At 31.2% G+C, this 22,439-nt stretch overlaps 1 protein-coding gene across 1 annotated transcript; it reads right to left on the reverse strand.

The window, feature by feature from the left end:
- Positions 1–1,083: 1,083 nt before the first annotated feature.
- LOC126738705 (polyphosphoinositide phosphatase) lies at positions 1,084–18,958 on the reverse strand. The gene is made up of 11 exons (XM_050444145.1): positions 18,794–18,958; positions 18,530–18,740; positions 18,264–18,471; positions 15,724–15,962; positions 14,445–14,559; positions 14,226–14,389; positions 13,676–14,170; positions 7,527–8,043; positions 2,028–2,225; positions 1,511–1,696; positions 1,084–1,459 (listed from the first exon to the last, which is right to left on the reverse strand). The coding sequence occupies exons 1-11, from the start codon at positions 18,866–18,868 to the stop codon at positions 1,216–1,218; spliced, it is 2,652 nt and encodes an 883-aa protein (XP_050300102.1). The 5' UTR covers positions 18,869–18,958; the 3' UTR covers positions 1,084–1,215.
- Between the last annotated feature and the right edge of the window lie 3,481 nt (positions 18,959–22,439).

The raw sequence follows: 22,439 nt of genomic DNA on the forward strand, positions 1-22,439 counted from the left end.
TACCGAATAGTTTACACAATATCTTCATTGATCGATTTAATGTTGAGTTCATAATATATGAAAATTCATTCAGTATATTAGATAGCGATAAAAAAATTGTGTGTTGTACGTTCAACCGGCTAAGGTTATTACATAAAGCGTAGAAAAAAAATTCTGGATAATAATTGTAAAAATGTCACGACTGAGTTTAAGCCTGAATTTACCAACGGGATGTCCATAGTTACAAATTTATTCTTATACACAAGTGACAAATTTAATTAACAATGCGGTAGAGAACTGTTTTGGGGTATACATAGAGTTCAGTAAGGCTTTTAATATAGTAGGCCCAAAACTTTTTTGTATCAATGATATTGGCATCTCTTTGAATCGAATCATTTACTCTTCAACCGATTATTGCTTTTTCACTCAAACTGTTTATATATGCATAATTTTTAATATAACTAAACTGTAAGGTACTCCAGGGAGATTTGAGTGATTTGCAATATTATGTGAATTGAACAATCTTAAACTGAATTCATAATCTTTTCTCGAAATAAAAGTTCATCAGATTTTTCCAAATTGAAGAAGTTGGTGTTATAATAATGTGATATTAATATTAACTCCAAACTTAATTTTATTGATCACTGCGAATATATTATCGATAAAGTCATATTATCGCTTTAAGGATTTACTAATTTCCAGATTCAGTTAGTAAATTTTTTTGTTAACCCTAGAAATAATATTGGATTGTTACGCCGTGCAGGTCCAATATAAGGTATGCCCAAAATACTTCACCGAACAGGTTTATTTTCTTTATTAATAATAATTATGGTCTGTCTTTTTTGGAAGTATCCTTTGGTAGTTTCAGAACGAAACTGAGGGAGAACAAAACTTAACAGCTTATGATTTTCACTTGTTTTATTTAAATTTATTTCACAGTTAATTTATCAATAACATACTAGTTTTTATTTTAGCATTTGGTGAGCGATATTTCAAAACTATTTTTTTTTTAAATAATGTCTCGTTGAAATAAATAAATAAACAAACATAATTCCGTAAATAGAGACCTACTTCAACAATTAAAGTTAAAATAAAATAAAAAAATACTATTTATAAACACAAATATATTTCTGATAATACACTTAAAAAAATCACAATAATCTTATAAAATAAATCTCAGATATTCTAACTATATTTTAATCTGTAAAAAAATCGTAAAGAAAGAAATTGAAAATTTTATTTTATACTGGCATATCGTGCATATATAGCCATATCGCCTGCTTTAGGCATGCTAGGCCCATATTTTCCTAAATTAACATAATTTTTATAAATTTCAATCGATTTTTGACTTACAGTTGGTGGTTTTACCTCAAAACTGTCATCATTAGAAAAAGTACTTACTGCTTTAATATTCGTTTTCGACGATTGCAAAAATATATTGACAGCTGTTCCGTTGGCCCTTTTTCCTGTTAGCACGTACCTAAAAAAATAACTTATAAGTTATTATAAAAGAAATGTAGTAAAAACATACTTTTTGTAGGTAAGAATATCCTCTTTAGAAGGCATTTTGATACTAAAACCATAAACTTCTTCAGTAGATGGAAATAATGATTTAAAAGTAACTATTTCGGAAGAAGATTCTTTTGAAAATGTGTCAGGAGAAGCATCTGAATTTGCTGATTCTTCATCGTCTGAGGAGTTTTCACTGCTACTCGCACTAAAAATGTTTAACATATCTGGAAGTGAAACTAATGCTTTTTGTATATATTCAATACATCATTTATTTCGTGAATTTTTGTATAAAAAACTCACAAACTTACTCGAATCTCAGGGTTAATATTTTATTATATTTATCAAAAATCTTTTAAAAACTATTTTAAAAGCCAATTAGTAAATATTAAAGTGAAAAAAATATACATATTGCTTGGAGAGCACTGTGGAAAGCTCAAGACAGAACAAAATAAATTGGTAAGTGTTCTTGTATTACTAATCTACTAGTAAAATAAACAGCTGAAAAAAAAAAGATTTTCAAAACTCTATATATTTACCTTGGAGTTGATGTGGTAGAACTAGTGGAACTTTGTCCAGTTACAGACGGATTTTTGCTAACGTTTCCCTCTCGTCTTTTATCTGGTCGTGTTCTTACGGCAAACGGACTGTAGTTGACCGTACAGATCGGCATAAAGTCAACTGAACTGCTGATTGTTAATGCAAATACGTCGGTTAACATATTAAATTCGTTTGGTCTAAAACAATTTACCATAGCTTTGTATATGTTTAGTAATACTACTGAAAAAAAAACTAACAATGAAAATATAGATAGGCCACGTTTATATTTTTTATTAAATGTAATCATGCCAAAGCTTTTGAATATGTCATATTGTATTCTTTATTAAGAAAAGCTGCATTACTATAGTCTTTGATAAAATAGTATAAATTTACTTGAAAGTTCGCTAACAGACAGAAGACAAAATATTTGTCTAAACAAAAGTGTAAAATTTAAATATAACTGATGTAGGCATAAATCTTGTTTTTTTCAATATTCCCCACGTTCTGCTAGTGCTTAAATTTTGCACAGATCCGGTTGGAAGCATAAATTCTAAATTTTCTTCATACTTCTGAGGGACGATTGCGTACACCAAATAATTACGAATTCGCCGATATGTGGCTCGCATCGAACATCGATTTTGAAAATATTTTTTAATAATGTAAATACGTGGTTCCCTATAGTTTATTTATTAAGTTTATTAATTCGTTTTAACTTCTAGTGAGCAAAATTTTTACTTTTTAAAGTGCGAATATGTACATATATGTAGGTATGTCAAAGTCAAAATATACTTTACTTGCTAAGTTTACAAACTTGTGCTAGAAGTTTCCTAATCCTAGAATTTATAATACTAGTATTAATTTGGTTATACAGGATACAGGATAAAAACAGAATCTAGAATCGATTTTGATTGTACATAGAAGCATATTTTATATAATCAAGAAAAAACCAAAAAAGACGAAAAGAAAAGGCAAGAACCAACATAAAACAAGAATATTAAAAAAAAAAAAAACGGTCCAACAGATATATAATTAATTTTAAATATTAAAATGAGTCGTTAAAATACTTTTATGCTTAGTTATTTTTGAGAAATTTACTTTTACTTTCTTTTTACTTTTCTGTGTGGTTGTTGTCATTTTTGAAGTAGCATGATTTAAAAATCTAAGAAATATTTTTTTTAAAGTTTCACATCATTTAAACGAAGAATGCGTTTCTTCAATTAACTATTAAATAATTATTTCGCCCAATTAATTTCATTTATTGATAACTTTTTTTCAAGTAAGATCAGGTTCACTCGATAAAATTATGGATAAAAGTCTCAAGACAAGTAATTAGAAGTTAGAAGCATGTATTTTCACCAGGACACTGCTTCATTTCGTTAATTTAGAGAAGTCACTGAATACTTGTGAAATGAAGAAAGGGTTATTTCTACGTACGGTTTCGTTTCTTTCCTCACCAAGACTAATAAGCATAATTATATAAGTAGCATATAATTTTTTAGGTATTCCAGAAAAGTTGGAAATGGTTGCTGTCAATATATTTAGAAGAGTTTACATACAAAATGTATACAAAAGTTTAGCAATATTCAAAAAGCTGGTTCAGTCATGCTTCATTAGATTTTTTGATCTATTAGTTACATAAGGTATCTATTATCTATCTATTTAGTATATAAGGCCACTTGTAACTAGTTTGAGTTTAGGCATCTCTGGAAGATGCAGATTTTCTGAGCAAAACACTTGAAAAGAATAAAATAAAGAGTTTTAGTTAGTGATAAGCTTTGTTTGGTGAGAATAGAGGTTTCTTCAATATTGTTTTTACTAACAAGGAAATAGACACTAAGAGTCCTTGCTCCTATCTATGATTGACCCCTTATTTATTCATTAGTTTTACATCCTGAAAAAGGGCAGAACTTCAACGTGGCGAATGTTGAAAAAAAAACAAGATTTATGTCTACATCAGCTCTACAGTCGATTATGGACAACGCCGGCAGAAAAACAGAGGACGATAATTTTTGCAATAAATTAATTTTTAATGATGAGACTTATTTCCATTTGCACGGTTACATAAATAAACAAAATTGTCGCATCTAGAGCAATGAAAATCCCGGGCAAATTCAGGAAAGAACAATGCATACTCAACTTGCTACAGTCTGGCGCGGTTTTTGGATTAAGGGTATATAATGGGTCTACCAATAGAAGTGATAGAAGTTTAGTGGGCCATGTACGCAAAATGGTATGTGTCAAAACGCGGATCAAGCGTCAGTTGTGTTAAGTATACTTTGACATTTCATCATGAATCGTTTAAGTCAAGAGCAACGTATAGCTATCGTGAAAAGGTATTAGACCGCAATCGGTTAGAGCCTGTTATCGTGCTCTTAGAGAAGATTTTGGCCATCGTGGACGGCCTTATGAGCTTGCAATAAGGCGCACAATTAATAAGTTTGAACGGGAGTACACTCTTCTGGATAATAAGCCACCAACGCGACAAAAAAGTGCAAGGATCGCTGAAAATACCGCCGCTGCAAGAGAAAGTGTTGACGCGAATAACAATGTGTCTGTTTTGCGCCGTTCTCAGCAATTAGGCATTTCACCAATGTCTCTGTGGCGCATTTTGAAGAAAGACTTAGGCCTATAAGATAGTTCTAACTCAAGAATTGAAGCCTGCTGACCATGGTTTGCGAAGAACGTTTACCAACTGGGCCCTGTTGCAGTTGGAACAAAATGCCGATTTTGGGAAACAAATCATCTTTTCAGATGAAGCCCATTTTTGTCTTAGTGGCGTTGTCAATACTCAAAATTGCCGCTTCTGGTGTCAGAACAATCACCAGAAATTAGTACAGATGCCATTACACCCGTTAAAAGTGACATGTCGGTGGAATTATCGGTCCATACTTTTTTGAGGATGCAGGGGGGTGTACTGTGACAGTCAACGGAGAGCGCTACCGCGATATGATAACAAACTTTCTTTGGCCTGCAATTGGTGGTGGAGACTTCGAACAGAATTGGTTTCAACAGGACGGAGCAACATCACACACCGCCCGAGACACAATTAATTTATTAAGAGAGCGTTTTGAAGATCGAATAATTTCGCGACATGGCAATATCAACTGGCCACCAAGGTCCTGTGATCTTACTCCCCTGGACTTTTTTCTTTGGGGATATGTGAAGTCGAAGGTGTATTCTAACAATCCTCAAACCATCAATGAGTTGAAAGTTAACATAACTAGGGTCATTCGCGAAATTCAGCCCAACTTGTTAGAAAAAGTGATTGAAAATTGTGTTCGTCGTCTAAAAGTCTGCCGCCGTAGCCGAGGTGGACATCTTAATGATATTTTGTTTAAAACATAATGTTACATAATAAACTACAACATGAAACATCAATCATAGAAATTAACCAATTCGTTTTTATTTTTTAGCAATTTAAACTTATATCATTCTTATTGGTAGACCCTATATAAACTAAATTTGTTTGAAAATGAAGACAAACAAGCTGTTACAGTAAATGGAGAGCGATACCGAACGACATATCATACAAAACGAGAAACATATAATTTATTGCGTACCTACACGGTTTGGAGAAAGGATTATCTCAAGGACTGGGGACGTAAATAGGTCAGCAAGATCATGCGATTTGAAGCTACTGAATTATTTTTGAGTTATTAAAAATATATTTTTATATAAAAATAGATATTGCGTTCCACGTATAATTGTACACTTTCCAGCTAGACACTGCCCCAAATTACTTCCAGGTATGTTAAAAAAAAATTATTTCATTTGTTATCAACATCCTAAACCTCTTATTGGAACACCCTTTAGTAAAAATATACTGACCAAAAATAATAATAATAAAATTTACAAAAACCAAGACCTTCCCTTTGAAATTATTTGCCTGTTTAATATCTCTCATGCCTGCAAGTAAATATATTTTTAAGAATTTTTACCATCCCTTGAAAACAATTGAGTTATTTATATGGGAATTTCTGGGCATAGGTAGTGTCATTTGAAATTAGTTCCTGGACATATTGAGTTGGTTAATTCTAATTTAAAGTAGTCCGCTACTGTTTTATTAACGAAACATACTTTTTTAAGTATAGAACCACTGGGGCAATGTCTCAGTTTGGGTTTATTCATTGATTGGCCTTTTTCGCAAAACAAATACTATATGCATTTGCTTTTTAGACCACGGACCCCAAAAGCATATACCATAACATGGATGGGATTCTATTAATGGAAGATATCAGTGTCTTGATATGTTTTTATTTCATTCGTTTAACATTATTTAACGCGCAACAGTTTGATGACAGTTTTTTATGTAGGTTTTTAATATGGCACTCAAATTTAATTTTTTTCTCAATTTTAATTTATTTTCAATCTCTAGTACCACCAAAAGTTTAGTGTTAGATGCACTGCTTAACATTTAATTTTCTAAATAATCTGGCCCTAATTGCATTTAAATGACATAATCTTGTTTTTGCGATATTAAGACACAATTGAATTTGAGTCAGACTTTTTTTTTTATCAAAGCCACGTATACACGCCACTACTGTTCGTAAAACAGTTGCATAATCATCAAATAGTGGAAAACAACCTGAAATGTTAAGATTAACATAACATTCAACAAAAACAAATTTGGTCTTAGAACTGAATCGTAACACTCAGTTTTTAAAGATTACAAATAGGGGAAGTCTTTATCTCCAAGAAAAATGCATGTAGGTCACTTAGGTAAATATATTATGCATTTCGGCTGTGTAAACAGCCATCATCAGATACAGAACATTACAAAAAACATACACGTTCACCAAATAAAACAAAAATTACCCGTTATCGGGAATAAAAACAACAATAAAAATGTCACTTTTTAAAAAGTGACATAAAAGTTGACATTCTTGGAGATAAAGACTTCCCCTATTTGTAATCTTTATATACACATTCTCCTACAAAATATGGACTTCTATTAAACTACTAAATTTTTATTTGTTCTACATTGTTTCCTTGTAAGATACTGAAAAAACCCTATTGCTCAAATATGATCTTAGCCAGTTTACTCCTTTATTCCAAAAGCCATAATCTTCAGCTAGTGCAGTATTATTCTATAACTCACAAAATCTTTCGTAAGATTACACTCCAATGACCCAGAAATCTTAAGATCGTTCATCTTTAGCGAAAGTGACTATCAAATGAAATGTTTTTTTTATTAATTATAATTACCTTTGTGTAAATAAATATTTTAAAATTAAACTGGAAGTGTCGAAAAATAATTGAAGGGATAAACAATAGATCGGTTAAAGGAATGCTCGTTTACGTAGCGCAAATTTCATTTGTTTGGTTTAAAATGCAAAGTTCTAAATATAAAGAGCACTCCTTTATATTAAGCTACACAGTATATCTTCAAATGTACCTTTTGCCACCCCAATCAATCAATAATATATTCAAACCCTTATCAATCCCTATATCGTGATTTATTTAGACATTGATATTTGATTAAGTAAGTCACTTCTTACCTATAATAATCCACGTAAGAATCAATCATCTCCACGTCATGGGAATGTACTTGTATTATATCAAAACATGCCTTGGTAACATCATTATAAGCGTAAGGCAAACATTTAAAAACTCCATCATCCCACCACTGCGTCAAAGATTTCTGCCCGCAAAGATTTGGTTTATGATGAAAATAATAATCGCTGGCATAATCCCATATCTGCGGCTGATTTTCTTCTGGCTTAAATAGTCCCAGGAATAAATTAATAGCATTTTGCTTTTCTGCATCCGAGAACGTATTACTGTAGTATCTGCTTAGGGTTTGCATAATATCGTTTCCATGTGAGGACCACGGAGCTGTTTTTCTGTAGGTTTTAATGCGATGCACCAGTTGGGAACCACCATATTGTAGGGCAAGTGTGTCCCCGTGGTCTTCATAGAGAGATTCGAGCATTCGGACACAGTCGGTGTCGAATTCTATGTTCGGTGTGTCTAGGACTCCTAGGGCGCACAGTTGATAACCTAGGGCGCATTTGCCTACAATAAATTACCTAAATGATACAGGATGTTTATTAGACGGTATTCTAAACTTCCAGGGTTAGTACGTGGGATCTCTAAAAATGTAAGTCCACTTCAATTTATTCAGCCTCTCAATTAGTTAGCAAGAAGTTTCTTTTTTTTTAAAGAATAATCTGGGAAATTTTGTTTTGACGACTTTTTATTTAAACCACGGATTAACGTCAATTATTTTTTAAAAATGAAATAAATCCTTGTATTAGCGACATAAAAATCTTAGTTTACAATAAAGAAATAAGATAACTAAAAATTATTTTAAAAAAATTCAACTTTGCATCCTATTTTTTGTTAAATCAGGGCGATTTAGGCTCTAATTTGTACTTTTTTCAAGGTTCTATAACATATTATATTTATATAATTATATATTTACTTAAATCATTAAAAAATAACCAAATAATGACTAAAGTCACGACATTTGGACTAGGATTGTAACAGAGACTTATGACTTTTTTTAAAATTTGCTATAAAAAAGCTGTGTTTTATTTATAACACAATTATAGCTAAAGTGTGTTTGTACAGGTACGTACAAAAAGGTTAATTAACATTTAAATATATTAAATTTTAACAAATTAATAAATTTTTTCTTATATAAGTGTTGAATGTACATCTCTACATTTTTACTTTTTAATATACCTCTTAAGAAAACCCCATAAAGAAAGTTATTGCGGGCGGTCAGGTTTGCACTATTAGATGGCCTCTTAATAAGTTCCATTTCACTAGTTAAATAGGTTAGTTTCATGCTGTAATTAACATGGTATTACAAGACATTTATTACAAGGCTTTTGGTATAAATTTGAGCTTAAAACTAGTCTGAAAAACATAATTTCCTATTTTAGGTATAGTGCATCAGAAAACTAAGTGCTCCCTTTTTGGAAGAAATTGAGACAATAGTGACACAGTGACCGAAATATACAAAGCAGCCTCTCCTCAAGAAGGTTAACTGAGGTTAATTGAGATAATGTAACTTTCTCATTAATAAAGTGATTTTTTTACTGTTAAATGTTTGAGCTATATTAAAAGTATTGACGATATATTCTTTGAGAAAATAAGAATTTTACTTTTTTTTTTGAATATCCTAATGGCTAAAGTATTTTTTATGTGACTCTTTAAATGACAAGTACATGATTTAAACATTCAGTTACTCAAAGTTATATTGTTACGTTACATTATATTACAGGTACATATACTGCGTTAGATGGGTTGTAGACAATTATTAATTTATTAGATGTTATTTGGTGTTTTTCGTTTTTTTAAATTTAATATCGACATTTTATTTTATTTTATTTAATTCATATCATTTCAAATACCATGTCTATATATTTAAAATCATAAACGGTATTTAGAAAGCCAATAAATTATTTGGACAACAGTCGTGTTTAATCTTATAAATAAAAGAAATAAAGGAAAAAAAGTCTTAAGAAAACTTCAGTCAATGTTGACTTTTGAGTTTCACAAATATCATTTTGACTCTTTATATAAACTATCTGTAACAAGCTTTCAAATTATTTTTTATATTATATTTATTATTTTTTCAAATTATTTATGTTTCATCTAACCCCGTAGAGCTTTTATGAAAGGTATAGAGTTGATCTGTGAAATTTGCATTATTTAGCAAATTTAACTTATACCTTTTGCAGATGCAGATACATGCAGGTTGCCACCTGCATTTACATCGTTTATCAGATTCTTTGAGAGATGACCAGAATAAGTTATATCTAGAGGCAACTATATTTAAGTTTTAATTTTTTAATTATAATACTTTCATATGTTGTCTTCCTCATTCCTCATTATACCGTAAACTTAGGTATCTGTGTTTAGAATTTGATAACCTTGATGCTCACACACTATTGCCTTAAGAATAAAACTAATATTATTTAGAGATTTAATATCTTGCCACTTATTTTAATACTGTAAGAGAAATAGTGACCAAGGGACAAAAAATAAGCAACCAGAAATGTGCTTGTTGAATATATACTTCGAAGACATTTATTTGGTTTTCATTACACTTAACTATTTATCAGTTCGAGTTTTTTCTTATGTTACGAGACATTTTTCAATTTACATATTAATAAAAAAATTATAATTTTTTATGATAAACATCTTACTTTTCTAGAACAGTGCTCAAACTGTTTTTTAAGACTGTCACTTAATTACAATTTGAAGACTAATGTTTTTATATTTTTAGTTTATCTTGGGCGGTAAAATTTAAAACGCATAATTTTTTTCGGAATTCAATAAATATGTATAATTCATAAGTCGTTTCTTGATGCCGGGTATATTTTTATATCTCCATGGAAAATAATATTTTGAAAATATTAATACCCCACTTGTCATATTTTGACACATAGCGCAAAAAACATTTCGAGAGCTGTATACATAAATTAAAAATCTTAGATTGGCATCAACAATCAAAAACTAATTTTATTTACCTTTTTTGAAAGTGTAGAGCACATAAAAAACAAAACACAATTTAAATTATTTTTGCACAGTTGCGCACAATCCACATTTAAAATTTTTAACTTTTATAGTACCCTACTTCAAGGATACGAAAAAAAATAATCATCACTTTTAGAATATAATTTTTTAGTGAAATTTGCAAAAATATCCCGGGTATTCCATTTGAAGTTAGAAAATTAAGACAATTTGTCAAAAAACGGAAAGTGAGGAAAAAAGAAATTATCTTAAAAAATGTACATGTACACCCGGTATTCTAACAATAAGGTTATTATCAAAATTCAGAGATTGGAGGGACACAAAGTCAATGGTCTCACATTATGTTTATTTAAATGAAACATGTTTTGAAACCGGATATATTGTGAACGTCAGCAATATTTATTTTAAGTTTTTATTTCTCTTTGAGAAAAATGGACTACTTTTTTGAATAAGGTTATTATGCTTAGAAACCCTGCTGAACATTAAATTATCAAAAACACAAAAATTATTCGTGGTACATCGGAGGATTAATAATGTGTGATAACTTAAAGACGCAAAATATCGAAATAACAAAATTTAAAGAAATTTAAGTTCTTTTTGATAGTGTATATATTATATATCCCTATTGTTGATAATAGATCGACATTTGACGACATGCTCCTAATAAAATTTTCATTGTGGTTTTGCTCAATTTGTAGCTATTGCTCGTGCACAGTTCAGCAAATCTTTCCTTCTCTGGCTAACAGTATTCCTTGATTTAAAAAACGCCTTTTTAACATAACCCAAACATGCTCGATAGAATTTAGGTCAGGGAATAGTTCAGGGCATGACAATACCTCAATATTGTGCTGCCCAAAAAGGTTTTAGTAGTTCTTACATGTCCAAAATTTTCACCAAATTCTGTAGCGTGTCACTGGAGAACTGATTTCAGAAAATGAGCATGATATTTGTTTGCTTTTGAAAACCCTTCAACGGAGGCCAGATTAGTCCGAAAAGCTATCGATGCTCCATACCGGAAAAAAAAACAAATCTCCGCCTTGGTAACTGTTAACTTCTTGAAAGAACCAAACCTAGATTCATCAGTTAAAATGAATACATACCTATTTAAAATCTTTCCGATTTTGATGTTCTTCATCCCATCCTATTCTCCGTGCATGATTTCTAGGGGATAGTATTAAAAGATGAGCTCTAATAAGGTGTCTGGCCTAAAGATTGTTTTCATATTACCTATTCTATATTGATTGAGTAGTGACACTAATGCAATGTTATTTTTAAAACTCACTTCTTAGCTGGTTAAAAATAATATTGCCGTTTCGTAGGATCATCACCATTACACAGCCTGTAGTGTCCACACTTCTGAACATAATCCTTCCTCAATCACTTTGCTGCAACTCTCTGGATATCATCAGTCCATGGTGTTGGAGGTCTGCTCCCACTCTATTTCTCCCACCCATTCTCGCCACATGTCCGGCCCAGTTCACTTTACTTTTCTATTCTCTCTATAGCATCCTTGATCTCTGTTTTAATTGCAATAAATGCATTTGGAACTTAATCTCTTGTGTGATTCCCATGTAAGTGGCTCCATGGCTCGCTGAGTCACAATATTTTTTCACAACTCTTTTTAATGAGTGTTTAAGTTTCTGCACCATACGTGACCATAGGGAGCACGCACTGATAATAAACCTTTCTTTACAGACATATCGGTATATTGCTTTGAAATATCCTTCCTCAGCCTGTCGTTTAGATTTCAATGCTAAAGTTATGGGTCTTTTAATCTCGCAGGTTTAGTTATCCCGCTTTATGGCCTAATTCTATATAAGATTTGTTATATATTGAGTTTTTAAACGTTTAATTCTTATACCGATCTCAGCTGACGCAGCATTTAGTGTCCTTAGTAACTTCTGGGCTTCTTTAAGGCTGTCCGAAACCAACACGATATCGTCAGCCAAGCTTAAGTGGTTTAGTCGTTCACCGTCTATATTGATTTCCATGTTCTCCCTTCTCCCAACATATTTTCTTAAACGTGTATTCTAGCAGCATTGTGAAATGTTATCACCTTGTCGTACTCTACGTTCCATTTTAAATGTAGGTGTCTTAGAATGGACTTCATCCAGCATATCTGTGGTTTACTCTACAATCAGCTAGTGTAAATATTTTGTTTTGATCCACTGAATCGAACGCTTTTTCGTAGTCCTCAAATATTAAATTTTGGGTTGGGAAATTTGATCAAAAAAAGGGTTTCGTAATACTGAAAGACAAATAATCTGTGGCTCTTGTTGAACCAATATGTCTTTCTCTCACATCATTCTTGGTAGCATTTACAGCTTCTGCGAAAACACGGATTTTGCATATTGACTATGTTGCACGCTCAAATCAAACAAATTCTCACTACACTGACAGCAACAATTGTACTGAATATGCCTTGAAGACTTAAACTATTTATTTAATATCAACAAGAATAATTTAATACGATAATGAGTTCAAAGGAATGTCTTACAAATAATAAACGCAATTTAGTTTGGAAATAAATTTTTTTGTCTAAACATAAAACAGTTGTTTTTCTTGTCCCCTAGACCGTTTTTGATGTATGTCAATTAAAACAAAACCTTGGCTACACAATTATCGTATTGGCAACAAATCACGAATTCTTCGGATCCAAAGTACAGTGAACATCAACTTTTCAGAATTGGCTTTTTTTCGTATACCATTTGTAATGCATTGAAGTATATCTGTATTTATATCGTTATATCTGTGATCTCAGTTAATAGCAATTTTTGGATATATGTAGGTAAGGATCGATAAATCGTACTTTTTGCATAAAAAGCCTGTGATTTACTATCTTGCCTGTACCTCTTACCTGGCACTCTATATGAAGTAAAAAATAAAGGATTGAAGGACAAGAGTCCGAAGTTCGAATGTTGGGATCTCGAAAAGTATAAAAAATTCAAAATTAGCTAAGTTGTATTTAGGAATTTTAGGATTATTATTGGACTTGATAAAATAGTTAACCGTTTATGAATTAGTCATAAAAATATAAGTTTTATTAAGAACAGTGTTTTCAACAGTTTTATTACCTTAGTATAAAAATCACCATTATTTTAGGACTTTTAATTAAATAGTTTCTTGTTATAATTATTTTAAAAACAAAAATAAACATTACCTATAGCAAACTGAGCAGTATTTGTCCTATCCAAACAATCAACACAATTTGTCCTCACAATACCAGTTTGCTTGCTACACATCTTCTCTTCACCCTTACCAATTACTGTATTAGCCTTCTGAGTGAAATACTTCTTCTGATTATGGAATATTCCAACCTTACTAACAGCATTCTTAGCAATCCCCGCCAGTTCTTCCATAACATTCGAGGTGGTTTTATTCTTCCGTGCCATATCGAAAGTTTTATAAACGATTTGATGCTCAACCGGTAAAAATTGATTGAGATATTGAACGGCGGATCGCATTTGTTCGCTTAACATCGACTCTTGGGGTTTTCTTTCTCGCTTTTTCACTAAGTTTAGGATAACAATGGGAGCTCCATAACGTTTAAGGAGTTCATTAAAATGGGCTCCGGCTGTTTCGGCAAAAGGGTCATAAAAATCAATTGTTATTGCTGGTTTCGCAACCATTTTGCCCATTTCTTGCTTCCAATGACCTAAAAATAATTGTGAAGGTACATATTATGTGGCTTCCTCAACATCCTTTTTTACCAGGTATAGAACCTCTCATTTGCACAAACGAAGTAAAATGACTGCTGCTAAAAGAGGATACACTAGAATCATGCACAATTTGTTCGGTTTCTACTTCATTTGCAACATCCCCTTGAAAGTTTGCACCTCTTTTAAGGAACCTTGTGCCTGCATATTTACTGGACCTAATATAGAAATGTTGTTCATTATTAGTGACAAAATTAGAAGTCTAACATTTACCTTCTGGCAATTAAAGTCAAATATAAAGGTCTTCCAAAAACATTGATGTTGCTTTGACTTACAAATCCATGAGTTATATATAATATCCAATTAGGATGCAGGTCTACCTTTAGAGCTAAATCAAAAATGCATACAAATTCAATATTTAAGTATTTTTGTACTTTTTCGAGTTTTGACCATTAAAAAAAATCTATTTCAGCTAAAGTTTTATTCATATCTAAGTGTAAAATAAATATTTAGACAAATGCTAAAAAATTATGATTGGTCAACGAAAATGCTCTTAGTGGAGCACAAAAAATTATTAAAAAAAGCGACAAAAACCAATTTTCTTAAAAATAAAATATCATAATGCAAAGGGATAATTATTTCAATGACAGCTAGAAGTAAAATGGAAAAAAGACAAATAAAAAATCAATATTATAAAATTTAAACTAAAAGTAATAAAAGATACAAAAAATTATTACTTATAATAGCTATTTACGAAAAATAACTCTTAAGTTGAAAAATAATGCAGAAAAATCTTTTTAGTTTAATTTAAACATTGAATTTTTGTAATAACTAGTTACTGTATGTTTGAAGTTGGGGTAGAAAAGGAAAAAAGCAATTCCACCTCCACAATAAAAATCGAATTAATTAATATTATCTTACCTTTAAAAAGTACTATAAGTTATAGTTCACTGGGTTATGAAGGTATTGAAGCCGACCTTATAAAACAATTATTTAAACAATGAAAGCGGTAGCGCACATTTTAAGTTTAATTTTGAAAATATGATTAATTTACACTGGATTTAAGTCTTTAATTGCCTTTGCGTTTTTTCGTTTTGTTTTAAAATATAAATTATTTATGTTTTTGAAATATATGGGACAGAAGGTGTAGCATTATAGTTAGTGTCAAACTTTCAGTCAGAAAGCCTTCAAATGTTTAAACTAAATAATATTTTGAATCTCTCTACATCTCTAATACAAAAATATATCCTCAATATTATTAAAAAAAAATTATTTTACCTTACTTACTTACACTTTAATTAGGTTATTATAAAAGGATAATTTATATCCTCACTGCCACATTCATATGCTACTGAGCAACGTTAATATAAAATACATAAATTACTTTGGCTTTAAGTCGAACAATCTATTGCTAATGCAAGTAGGAAATTATTAAAAAAAAAATTAAACTATTACTATTAAGTAAACAGATAACTTTTGAGAATTTCCCTCAATTTAAAAGACTTCTTTTTCAATTAATGATGTGTGAAAAATAAAACTGCAAATGGGTTACCTTCATTAAGCAAATGTAGATTCCAAACAAACTTCTTATGTGGATGTGCCCTAACACCAAAATACTGTGTTTCTTTATCTTTTTCATTGCGTTCACTACTTTGAAATAATCCTAAGTCATCAAAAAATTCTTTCTTTTCCAGGGGATCATTTTGTGAATCTATATCTGCACTTCTTGTGATAAATCTTTTTGGTTCACTGAGGTTGTGTTGCAGGCTATGAGTCAAGTCATAGCTATAGCTAAAATTATTAATAAAAAATTACTATTCTTTCTATCTACTGTATCTGGAAAACTACTGACTAGCACTAAATAAGATTTTTACATAGATTAGTTCGAGTCTTAGTTTACCTTTTTTTATTTATAATTTAATTGAATAATGTGTTTTACGTTTTGTAGCTTTGGCGTGTATAACCACGCGTAAATGTACATTCTGATTTAATAGTATTATTTAGGTTTCCAAAACAATCCTCAATCTATCAGTATATAACTATTGTTTCCAGAAGTCAATGTTAAAATCCTCAACTAGAATTATATTATCATAGTTTATTTTAACACATTTTATTTTAAGCTCTTACAAACAACATGTTTGCGTCAAAATTTAAGTTAATATAATCTATTCTATTAAATATATAATACCTATCCAAATAGAATACTACAAATATATAATTAATAAATAGAATGAACAAAAATGGGCCCTTGACATATACAAGAGGCAGCAATAAAACTAGTTGAAAGAAAACCATTCAAGTTTACAAATAAACATCGATCATCAGCTACGATTTCCTCTGTATTATTTACTCCTGCAATACGCAAATTAGCTTGATTGTGGTTATCTCTTTGTAAAGTCAACATAGTTATAGTTTTACTCTTAGCAATTTTCCGTCCGTTTAATTCCTTAAATTGATTTCCTTCATTTTGATTTGCCTTACACAAATACGTCATACATGAATCGCATTTAGCCAGCTCAAGTTTCTGCTTTGGTCAAATTACACTTCTTGCATTTCATCATTTTAAATCTGATTTTACCATACTATAGAGCAATTTTTTGAGATAGGAATGGGAATTAACCATTTGACCCATTTTGTTAGATTTTCGGTTAAGGTCCTTATTGGCGTTTTAAGATTCTAAGCTATTCTATTTTTCTTATTGTTCTGCATAATAGAAATCCACTGTTTATGCTTTTAATAATGTTTTCTTCTTAAATAAAGAATAGATTCCGAAAACTCCTTAACCAAAATGTAGTATATACACTTGCGCCAGATTATACCAAAAACGACGACTTTTAAAGCACCTTTTACATAGAGTGCCAGTCCCAGTCTATATTTCCATATACAAATAATATGGAAATATACAGGATACACTTTCTGGAAGATTAAAGTGACTACTCTCTGACTTTTCGGCAAGCCATGTCTGAGTGAGTGTGAAAAGGTCAAAATGAGACTAGTAATAAGAACGTTCTTGGAACCTAATAACTATAATATGTTTAAATCACCCACCAATAGATATTGTGACAGATTATTTGTGAAACTATGAAAATGTTTATGTCATCCGATTCTCCCTGATGACAGAAATTTGTAGTCATGATCTAAGTACTCACTTATAACTGTATAGTTGATACCTTGTCGCAGACACATACTCGAGTTTGCAAGTGATAGTAGAAGTTGCTTAAAGATCATTGCTATTCCCTATTATCCCTTACAGCCTAAGATGAGTCTCTTGATAAATTAGTGAAGTACATCAACATAGTTAAAAACCTTCCTTAATCACAAAAGGTCTCTAAATTGTTTTGAGTTTGGTCTTCATGAGTTGATGAAATATGTTAAAGTATTTGCACTTGGCTATGAATGTTTTTATGGAAATTTTCTTTTTAGTATTTTATTTATAATTTTTAGGATATATTTTTGTGTAATGACTAAATTATATAAATTTGTTGCTCAAGTTCTGCCCCAGATCCTTGGCACAATTACACTGTTTTAGTGTTTATTATGCAAGTTTTATAGGATATTGTTTCCTAATAAATACCTAAAATATTTATTTTTAAAAATTTCAAAAACACCAATTTATTTTTGGATCTATAGTTATAAAGCTTGTCAAAATCTAAAAATAGAAACAGTTCACCCAATATTATAGTGACTTTGAATATTTTTTTGGTGAATTAAGGGTCACACCAAAGGTTCTTACCAAAAATCAGACTATATTAGACAAGTGGTATGAAAATTCTGAAATTATATTGGCTTCATTGACTTCATATATCTGAGAACATTGTAAAAGTATATATTTATTTTTTTCTATTTAAAATAAGTATTAACCAAAACTCCTTATTTTACTCTTGACATGTTATGCTAACAACATTGGTAGCAAAACACATGTCAAGAGTAAAATAAAAAATGTTGGTTAGCGGTAAAACTGTTTTACACCAAAGGTTCCAACTAATTAAAATAAGTGTCTATATCACCTCTTACAAAATACATTTATCCAAACTTTTTTTCATAAATTAACTTGAACAACACTTATTTATAAAATCTAATAAATGCACCTACCTAAAATAGAAGTTACTTGCCAAATCAATACTCTGAAACATTTTCAGATATCTTGACTCATGTGGGTGAACAATCCTAACTGATTCATGTGGAATGTATATCATTGTTGTGTCCTCAATTTTATACAGAGTATGATGTCCTATTACAGCCACCCTGCGCCTTTTGGTTATCAGTATAATATAATAACCCTCAAGGAACTTAATAAAACCTTGAATTTGGTTTTTATTTTTTCACACATTAATAACTATAATTTTATATTATAGTACCAACTATTCCAAAGGCTGATATAAATCTGGATATTCCACTGGCACCAGCCTTACGATTACCAGACTCGATCATCCCAACAAGATCTTTAATTTCATCAGCGGAATATTCCACTTTGTCATCATATATTTCCAGTTCTAGTGGTTCCGTACGGTCAATTTTTAATACACGAAAGCGGGTTTGGTTATTGTTGGAGCCAACTAGGTAGTATTTCTGTAAAAAAGTTCATATTGGATAAAGAATTGAGCTTTAGGTTATTTATTTACAGATTTGGTTTCATATAGTGCCAGTTTTTGAATAGAACTAATGATTGGGTAGAATATTGTGCCATTTCGATCCATAGGGGCCAATCTACAATTCTAAACTCAATTCGCTCAATCCTCTATTATCAAATTGTTTGTTTAGTTTTTACAAGAAAGTGAGGTTATGGTTAATCATGAGTTGTGATTTTCCTCTTCTTCTTCTTCGTTTAGTTCACCAATGGTGGGCGATGATCTAAGCGACTGAGGCTATTTCAACCAATTTCTCGCCCTCGGTCCTGTACTCCACTTTTCTTTGCCTACTTTCTTTGACTTTCAAAATCGCCATGTGGAGATCTTTTTAAGAGACTTTCTGTTTCTTCATTATATGTGTCTTCACACCCTTGCTATGTAAAGTGGGTTAAGGCTCTTCTGTTTCGGGGCACAGTCGTACTGAAGTTACGTCTCCAGACTGCTTCATCTTCAAAGTCTCAATATTTCAACAAGCCAGACGATTATGAAATGATGTAGTATCAACAAACTTAACAAAATTACCTACTTGTCAAAGAATAAACAGAAAACACATCATACAAAGACTGAAAAAGCCATAGATTGATGTACAAAGGTAAAATGAAAATTCTGCAGTCTCCCATTTATTTAAAACATTTAAAATAACAAATAAAGTAGAGGGAGACTGCAGGATTTTCATTTTAACTTAATCTACGACTTCATTGCAAGTATAGACTATTTCTTCACTGATATACAAAGGATTAAAACAACGGAAAACTGGTAAAAATATTTAAAAAAAAACGATTAAAAAATTGTTAACAATTCACATAGGCATTGGTAGATCATACAAAAGTAAATACCCAAATATCCCTTCTCGTCATGAATAGAAAAAACATCAATATTATTATCGCACACCCGAAAGAATAAAAGAATTACTATTTAAAATATATAAAGAATGTATATTCTAAATAGTATATATTTTCTTCGAAACAATTAAACGACAGTCAATACAGGCCAGGTTAAAGTTTTGACGTTGCCAATGAAAAGTGTGTTCCTGACGTAAAAGAGTATTCCTGGGTGTTCCTGAAATTCATTAAAATACAATAACGGTAATACATATAATACAGCACATCATACAACAATACCTAAAAACATGTCAGAATAATATGAATAGAAATCCATTCAATTCAACTTTACCAGATATAATATATTCCACATGTACCATTTTAGAACGAATCAAGTCATTGTCTAGTATAGAAACTTGATGTATGGATTTTTAAAGAAACCAGAGTCAACCACTAGCAAATAATTTGCATCAACTGCAAGTTTCCAAATTTTGTTTTAAGATAAAACTTATCCACATTTCCAAGCCTAAGGTTATCTAAACTTACCCTATGCAATTAAATTCTCAATAATATGAGATGGTGGGTTGTTTTTTACAACTCGATAGATAAACATAGGAAAACTGTCAACACAAACATTTTATTTTAAGTTCTTGTTAGAAACACAATTATTATTATAAGTTATGTGACCAAATTTACGACCTTTATATGCAAACCGCATACACATATTTTGAGCTAATTGTATTTGTTTTATACTCTTCCCCGAGGTAGCTGTAATAAATCGAGTTACGTTAGTCTATAGATTCTAAAAGGTATATGGTCGGGAACAACATATTAAAATTAATAACAATTCTTCAAAGTCTATCAATTATCAGATTCCTAGCATATTCCATAGAAGGGAAAATTTCTTCTTTTATACAAATGGTTGTGAAATTAGACTTAATGGACGTCGCTGTGATAGCCTCGGATCCATCAGTGTACACTTTTATTGGCATCAAGCAACAATCCATATGAAGGGTACAGGGAAAAACCAGATATGTCACTTTTTATTGAAAATCTGGGTAGAGGCGCCATTGAATTCTTCGAATGAAGACGCTTATTTTAGAGTACTAAAACCGGGAAACAACTACCGTAGTCTTGCGTAAATTAGTATCTAAAATATAGCGTACCAAATAAAAACCAGCGATGTCATGCAAACAAACCGGCTGATGCAATATTCATTTTTAAAAAACGTGCCAGTATTATTGTAACTGCAAAATCGAGACTTCTTGTTTGTCTGTGTGATTAATAATAAACCATTATGGCTAATAGTGATTCGGAGGGATCCGTTGAGAACAAAATTATGCCGTAAAAAAAAAGAAAGAGAACTGGTCGGATGTCAGAGGTCTCTAAAATGTTGAAGTTATCCACTCATGAAGCTGGACAGCCTTGTAATTGCTCAAGATTAAAGTGCTTTGAGGTACTTAATGAGGCGCAAAGAACAGAAATATTGAGACATTTTAATGCTCTGAGCTCTCACGATGAGCAAAATTATTACTTAGCTGGTTTAATTACAGTCTTACCTGTCTAGCATAGAAGACCTCGTCAAAACGAGAATACTGCCAGTTTCCAAGATGCAAGTTCTGCGAATCGAGTTCGAGTTCGCGATGGTGATATTCCGGTGTGTGCCAAAGCTTTTTGTTCCATTCATGGGAGTACAAAAAATAAAATAAATTATATAAAGGAAAGCCTCAAACGAAGTGGTGCAGCTCCTAAGGACAGACGTGGAAAGTATAGTGCAACTCATAGGAAGCTGGACGACTTAACAAAAGGTTTGGTATGTTACCACAACAAAAGTTTTAAGGGTCGCCAGAACCACTATAGTCTAAAAGATACAAAAAAGACCTATTTACCAGAAGAACTTACAATCAAAAAGATGTTTAACCTCTTTAAGGAAAAGCATCTAAATGCTCAAGTCTCGTATGAAACGTACAGAACAATCTTTAATAAAGAATTCAATATTGCTTTTGGATACCCTAGAAGTGACACATGCACAACGTGTGATGAATTTCAAATTAAGCTTAAACGTTTGATACTGATGAAATTAGAGAATTAACCGTTATGAACGAGTTGCATAAAAGAAAGGCTGAGACGTTTTATTCAAGGAAAAGGCAAGCCAAAAAAGCTGCAAAAAAAGCAACAAAAAGGAAGTCATCTGCATTGATTTTGCAAAAAATATTTCAATTCCTAAAATTGCCACTAACGACGTGTGTTAAAAACGCCAATTGTCTATGTGCGCCTTTAATGTACATGTCCTCTCTTCGGGTCAATCTATTTTTTATACCTATCATGAAGGAGAGGCTAAAAAAATCAAACGAAGTTGCATCTTTTCTTCTCCATTTTACCAATAATTATTTAGACGACGATGTTTAAGAACTGCAAACCTTCTGTGACTCTGCCGGAGGACAAAATAAAAACTTTACCATTTTTCGATTTATTCATTTTGTAGTAAACAACAAAATTCATAATCTGAATGAAATAAAAATCACATTCCCTATAAGAGGACACTCCTATTTGGAATGTGACAAAAATGTAGGACTGTGGGATTTGAAGAGTTCGAAGAAGTCATTAGGCATTCCCGCTCCAAACCATCGCCGTTTGTTGTAGTGAGTGTGTCACAAAATACATATGATACTGGATTGGAAATCATTTTTAGACACAATATATTTACAAAAATGCCCATTTAAAATTCAGATTTTGAAGGAAATAGTGGCATCATCTGATCATAGCCGCCTTATCTACTACCGTTCAACATACAATGGACCAGTTTTGTCTAGATTACT

This window comes from Anthonomus grandis, chromosome 7 (assembly GCF_022605725.1).
Source record: "Anthonomus grandis grandis chromosome 7, icAntGran1.3, whole genome shotgun sequence".
Classification (NCBI taxonomy): domain Eukaryota; kingdom Metazoa; phylum Arthropoda; class Insecta; order Coleoptera; family Curculionidae; genus Anthonomus; species Anthonomus grandis.